The sequence below is a fragment of the Quercus suber genome, unplaced genomic scaffold, assembly GCF_002906115.3.
Source record: "Quercus suber isolate HL8 unplaced genomic scaffold, Cork oak 2.0 scaffold_326, whole genome shotgun sequence".
Taxonomy (NCBI): Eukaryota; Viridiplantae; Streptophyta; class Magnoliopsida; order Fagales; family Fagaceae; genus Quercus; species Quercus suber.
This window is the reverse complement of record NW_027069779.1, coordinates 823,625-830,428: the sequence shown is the minus strand read 5'-3', so window position 1 is coordinate 830,428 and position 6,804 is coordinate 823,625. Positions and strand designations below refer to the sequence as shown.

Below are 6,804 nucleotides of genomic sequence, written 5' to 3'. Positions count from 1 at the left end.
GTGAATTCTATTTTGAGAGAATGTTGATTAGATATTTTCAGGGACAACAAAATGATGAATAAGTTCAGTTCCTTAGTGTAGTTGTAGCCTGAGTTTATGACAATCATTAGGAGCTTTGATGGAGGCACTAGAGGAGTCTTGAAACGACCCCCTCCGCGGCTGCGTGCTGCACCTCTTTTCTTGGCTATGGTTATATCAAGGGATTTTCAGAAATAAAAATAGTAAATGAGAAGAAATTTCTAGTTATACTTCAAGAGATAACCGGGCCTCCTTAACAAGCAAAGCTTGCTTTTCACTAAAATATTCTGATAACTATTTAGTATTTATTGTTCATAAAGGCCTTATATAGGCTTACAAGTTACAACTGAAAGTAAAAACAAACCAACACCTATAAGATAGAAACAATTCCTACAATTGCTATCCTACTAAATAACAAATACTTTGAAATATATTGAAATATTAGATAACAACCAATAGCTAAGACAAAGATAACTCCTAAGCAATTCAAACTACCACATAACTTATTAGCTTGAAACCGTCCTCTCTCGTCATAACACAAGTCTCATTTGTGAGGCTTGAACTCAGTTGGTTCCTTTGTACAAGTGATTGGTGATTGCTATCTATGATACTAATGATAGCCTATTGAGGCTTTGTTGGTTAAGGAGTTTTCAGTCTTGTGGCTTGACCAAATTTAAGCTAGGGTGAAAATTTGTTGCGGTCCGGTATAATATGGTTTAAATCTTTTAATCGTGTCCACAATTTAAACTAGAACTTAACTAATTAAATGACTTTTGCAAATATGTTTATACTCGACCTATAGCACGACACTATGCCGACCTTATTAATATATATATATATATAGAGAGAGAGAGAGAGAGAGAGAGAGAGAAGAGGGGAGAGAGAGAGAGTAACTTTGGCCTTTTGCATGTCAAGTTTAAAGAATTAGGAATTCTTGTAGTGAGAGACAGTTCCTTTATTGTATTTAGGGTTTGGTTTTTGTGAGATTGTATTGGTATCACCTTTGTAATTTTTTTGTTTTTTTAGTGAAACTTTCTCCTTAAACGCTTCCTATGGAACCATGTAAATATTTGTGTTCCATGTATAATTGTTTCTTTAATCATTTTATTTTTACTTCACATAAACTCCATGCTCACAAAAAATTCATATAAAAACTTTTGCTATTTCGACCATTTTCAAGACAAATATAATTGAATGCATAGTTATTAAACTAAAATTGATCACATTGATTGGACTGGTAACCCAATGAACTTGTACCTAAGCAAATCTAGTTGTTTAATTAGACCACTTATGCTAGCTATAGAATCAGTAAAACCTAGCAAACCACTGGGTTTTTTGTAACTTGTGTAACCCATACAGGTTGTTTTCACCTTTTTGTAATTTCATACCAAATGACTGTTATAGGTCCACTGTACTACTATTTCCTAAATGACGAGTGTAATAAAAACTTAGGATTTTAAATAGGGATGTTAATAATTTGAACCTGCCCCCATGGCTACCCGTCCCTAATAGGACGGGTTTTACCCACACCACAAAGCAAATGGGGCGGGAATGGGAATTAAATTTTTTCCCTAAACTCGCCCGGTTTATATTTTAAAATTTTATAAATATTCTTATAGGAATTTTTTATAAGGCATATATATGTGCTTTAGCTTACAAACTATAAATTTATGACGTCTTTTGATTTTTTTTTTTTTTTAATAAGGAGTTTATATTTTAATGTTTTATATTTTAAATTTTTAATTGTTGTATTGTTATGTTTCAATTTTTTTTTTTTAATACTTGAATTGTTGTATTATTATTTTTTCTGAGAAGGTTTTATAATGTTAGAACCTATTTTTAGATATTTTACAAGTTTATAATTAAATTTTACTAACTTTTATATAAACAAAATTGAGTGTGGCAGGGGATAGATACCTACGTGTACCCACTAGAACGGGGCCGGGGAAAGGAATTCCACCTTGAAGTGAGAGTGGGGTGGTAGCAAGGAATAGAAAACCCACCATGTAACTCAATGACCCAACTCCATGATTAAGTTAACATCCAGTTCGAATTTAATAACTATGATTGAATGCTATTCAATATATATATATATATATACACACACAAAATGTAATATGTATCTTTCTAGAACAAATGTAAGTTTTCTTTAAAAAATATACACATTACAATAATTTTTTACACTTATTTCACAATTGGAATAATTCAAAAATTGCCACAATATAAACAATGAATCACACGCAAAAATATGACAGAGCGGAGGAATAATAGAACAAGAATCTAAACTTAATTGATTCAAGGTATTGAAATTGTGCAAGAATTAGTTTATAGCACAGCATATCCTTCTAATTTGGCTAGCTGAACCAGTGAGAGGACCGATATCTCCCATTTTAATCATGGCAGATGCAAAATCAGACTTAAAAGTGGCAGGGCTCCTACTATATTCTGAGACAATATTGTCTGTGCTTCCTCCGCTAAAAAGGATTTGATCCGATTGAAGGAGACCCTTCTTTTGGAGTAAATTCTTGAAGTAATTGTTGTCAAAAGAATTTGGTGTCACCAAGTCAAGTGGTGCCAAGTTTGAATCCCCAAGTTGTCCACTAGTATCCGGACAACGACGCTTTCGTGTGCTAGCAAATCCAACATCGATGTCACTCCCATTATTGTATATCCGACCACGAAATGAAGAACATTGAGCTTGCCCTAGTGTGTGGGAACCTGTATTAGGACAATGGTATATATGTTCATCTTTGAGACTTTCATTATATAACTAAAAGATTGAAAGGATATCATAGGTGTTGTATTTATTCTTAGTTCTAAACTGACAATGCAACCATGTCTCTTGCACTGAGCCCTTTGGTACCAAAACGAGATATCAGACTATCAAGGCCGTCAGTAAATCTTGGAAGTTCTTGTTCAGCTAGAGAGGAACTTGCAGTGGTGGAATCTCTTCTTCCAAGCTTCACTGTCCAAGATGGACCACCAACCTGTTTTCCAAAGAGATTCTTATTAAATTTTGTTTTCATGATTGATTTTTTGTAAAGAGACAATGTTAAAGTGATTGGCAGATTTTAATAAACTTGTAAATGAATGCTTTTAGAAATCTTATAACTCGGTGGCATTGATAGATCATTATTAGTGGAACAAGGGTTCAAATCCCCCTATCCTCTTTTGTTACAATTAATTATAAAATAAACAAATAAATGTTTGATTTTTTTTTTTTTGGGTGTGATTGATGATGAGGATTATATATTAAAATTTATATATAGTACCCCTAACATTAATTTATATACATATATAGACAGACATACAAATATATATGGTAAGAAGAGTGAGGATTTATATATAGTACTACTCACAGCAACGGAAGCATCTCGAGCAGCCACTGCAAGAATATCTGCGCAAGATACAACTCCAGGGCATATCTTCTCTACCTGAGCTTTTGCACTGTCTATGACCTCATAACCTCTTGCAGAACCCTTATTTTGCACAGCATTTCTTTCGCCATCTTCTAGTAAAATTGATGCATCACAACCCTGCACAGCCCAGCTAGCCTTTAAATCTTAATGCTTAAATGGCATATTTGGGAAAGAAGCTAGGGAAACCGGCAAAGGTCACAGTACGTACCTGAACAAAGCAATCATGAAAATGGAGACGAATTAGAGATGCCGCCATTCTACGTTCTCGTGAAACAGCTGTTCTAATAGCATTCCGAATAGTACTTAGTCCATTTGGACAGTTTTGGTCATAAAATGTAGAAGATAGTTGCGCTTTGCATGTAGTGCTCAAAAGGAGCAACATGAACACAACTGTCGCAGTGCTTGCATGGGAAATGAAAGAATTTCTCATTGAACTAATTAGATTTGACGAAACAAGAGAGCGAGCTAGCTGCTACTTATGCTATATATAAGTTTCAACTTAAAAGAAAGTGCAATATATGGAGTGAAGATGGAGAATGAAGCTTAAGGCTCACCAATTTATAGAGAAGTATGGTATGGTACATTAATTATTAGGGTCACTATGCGATAACGCGTGGAAGCATCAGCTTCAAGTATGTGACCAATTCTCCTTTGATTGGCGTAAAGTGTCAACGTAATAAACTTAGAAAATTCCCGCATATATTAAAATATGGATAGGTCAAAGATGTATACAATATCAACTCTGAAATTTCTACTGAAATACTCAGTCTTTGGCCGATTGTAATAAATGAGTAAACTCGAAAAATTGTTTATAACTCGAAAAAATATGGTGCAATTTCTGTACGGATGATGATCTGTATGGGAAGAGTGGCGTGTTATTTATATTGACGAGTGAAGCACGAAATTTACTTATGCGCCGATGCGCTGCCAAATTGTCATTACCCCGAAACTGCCCTCATGGTCAGACAAGGGTGAAAGAAATTCCCATAAATAAAATGTTATTACCCCATTAAATAAAAAGAGAAAAACATTACATGATATAAACTTAAATAAACATTACATAATAGACCAGATGCCTATGAATTTATTGATCAACCAAACTAATGAACATGGCATCTGGTCTGGTTTCTCAAATAAAAGAGACAAGAATAGTGGATTCAAGTTTTGAACATTTTCCTTCTCAAAAAAAAGTCTTGAACATTTTCATTAGAAGCATCCTAAAGTGTCAATTAGTATGAATCAATAGAATAAAATAAGAAGATTTTTTCAATCTTTATTGTAGTTATTATATTTATAGTTTCTTTTTTCTTTTTCTTTTTGTAATTAGTGTTGTCTCAAAATAATATTTAATTATTTTTCCTAAATTTTAAAATTATGTTTTTTTTTTTTGGTTTATGTAATCATGTTGTCATAACTATCGAATTTTATTTAGTATTTTTTTTTTTACCAAATTGGCTTGATTATTATTGTAAATGATTAGTATTCTTTTTTCTTTTTGTTTGCTACAATAAAAAAAAAAAAAAAAAAAAAAAAAAAAAAAGAGTTAGTTGTGACAAAAATTAGTATTAAAAAGCTAGTAACCCTAATTAAAAATAGATCCACAAAATTTGAATATTTTACAAACATATTACATGAGTTAAAAAAGAAGATCATATAGTTAATCCTTCAATTACTTGACATGATTACATAAACAAAACAAAAAAAACATAATTTTAAAATTTATGGAAAAAATAAATATTATTTTGAGAGAACACTAATATACTACAATAAAAAATATAATATATTAACTATAATAAAGATTAAGACAAATATTTTATTTTATTTTATTGATTTACACTAATTAACACTTTATGATGTTTCTAACGAAAATGTTCAAGATTTGAATCCACCATCCTTGTTGTCATAAGTTAACTTTTGAATTTTTTTTTCTTTTTAAATGTGTGTGTGTGTGTGTTTTTTCTTTTTTTCTTTTTTTGAAAACTTGAAATATCTACTCATTTTAGAATAAATAGTTTTAGTTTCCATTTCTAAACATAAAATCATCAATATGTCTTAAGGAGAAGATTATTTTCCTTAAAGGGGAGGTGGTTCAATCCTTGGCACTAGCAACCAATTTAGCCAATTTTTGTGGCTAGGGAGTTGTAATTCAGAGCAATATTTAGCCAAAATGGTTTGTTTGGTTGGAGATTTTTAAAATCGTTGTTTAATTTTCAATATTATGAAAATACGTGTTTAAGTATTATAGAAATACGTGTCTAAAATGTTATTGTTATTTAAACACTGAAAATTATTGTTTTAAACAATAACTACATTAAAAGTGTTTTGGTTTTGTTGGATAACCAACTGAAGGTGTGTTTGGATACTACTTATTTTACTAAAACTGAAAAATTATTGCTGAAAGTACTGTAAATAAAGGTAAAAATTAGTTGAAATAATACAGTAGAACCCACGAATAATGCCAAAAAATGCTGAAAAAACTATAAACAATAACAAAAATAAGCTGAATAGTGAAATAATTTTCATTTTTAATTTCCTTCCAAACGCACCCTTAAACTAAATTTTCAGAGCATTTTCATCAATCTTATCTAATTTTTAACTAAACTAACCTAGAAAACTCTACTTTTTATAATTTAGTTATCCATATTTTTTATGTAAAAATAACATACTCAATATTTTATTTCTTTTGTAATAAAAAATTTTCTTTATTTCTTAATTCATTTAAATAATTTTTTTTTCTCTCTGGTCTCTCCTCTCAACATACATAGCCACCACCGTACCATAGCCACTAACCAGCCACCTCCCACCACCACCATACACAACCCAAGTTTAAACTCAAACATAACCACCAAAGACAACACCACCACCCAACGGCAACCACCAGAAATCAACACCACCCGCCATATACAACCCAAGGTCTTAAGCCCAAACACAACCAACACCAACACCATGTACAACACCCAAGATCAAAACATCAGCCACCTTGCCGATCAAACCAATATCACGGCACTGCACCACCACCGCCAAACCAAAACAAAAAACAAGATCACGGCACCACACCACGACCACCAAACCAAGATCAAACACCCAAGATTAAACCATCACGGAACCACACCACCATTGCCAAACCGAGCCAGAGAACCTCGAGCCACCAGATCCAGCAGCGATCCCATCTCGCCGGATTATCAGTAACGTGAGAGAGAGAGAGAGAGAGGATAGGCCACCACGACAACGCACCGCCACCATTGCCCCCTGCTCCTATGTCCAGACCAACGACGGATTTGCTTTGATCCGTGCATTAAGAGAAAGAGAGAGAGAGAGAGAGAGAGAGAGAGCTGAAGCAGAAATACAATGCTCTGATCCGTGCTTT

At 32.7% G+C, this 6,804-nt stretch overlaps 1 protein-coding gene across 1 annotated transcript; it reads right to left on the bottom strand.

Annotated features, from left to right (window-relative positions):
- Positions 1 to 2,338: 2,338 nt before the first annotated feature.
- On the bottom strand, positions 2,339 to 3,867 carry LOC136071572 (lignin-forming anionic peroxidase-like). Its single transcript, XM_065783031.1, has 4 exons — positions 3,646 to 3,867; positions 3,378 to 3,554; positions 2,843 to 3,005; positions 2,339 to 2,739 (listed from the first exon to the last, which is right to left on the bottom strand). The coding sequence occupies exons 1-4, from the start codon at positions 3,865 to 3,867 to the stop codon at positions 2,339 to 2,341; spliced, it is 963 nt and encodes a 320-aa protein (XP_065639103.1).
- Positions 3,868 to 6,804: the final 2,937 nt, after the last annotated feature.

Coding starts and splice junctions, on each gene's coding strand:
- LOC136071572 (XM_065783031.1), bottom strand. CDS start 3,867: ATGAGAAATTCTTTCATTTCCCATGCAAGCACTGCGACAGTTGTGTTC. Junction 3,006..3,377: donor CTCGAGATGCTTCCGTTGCT/GTGAGTAGTACT, acceptor TTTGGAAAACAG/GTTGGTGGTCCATCTTGGAC. Junction 2,740..2,842: donor AAGAGACATGGTTGCATTGT/CAGTTTAGAACT, acceptor ATTGTCCTAATA/CAGGTTCCCACACACTAGGG.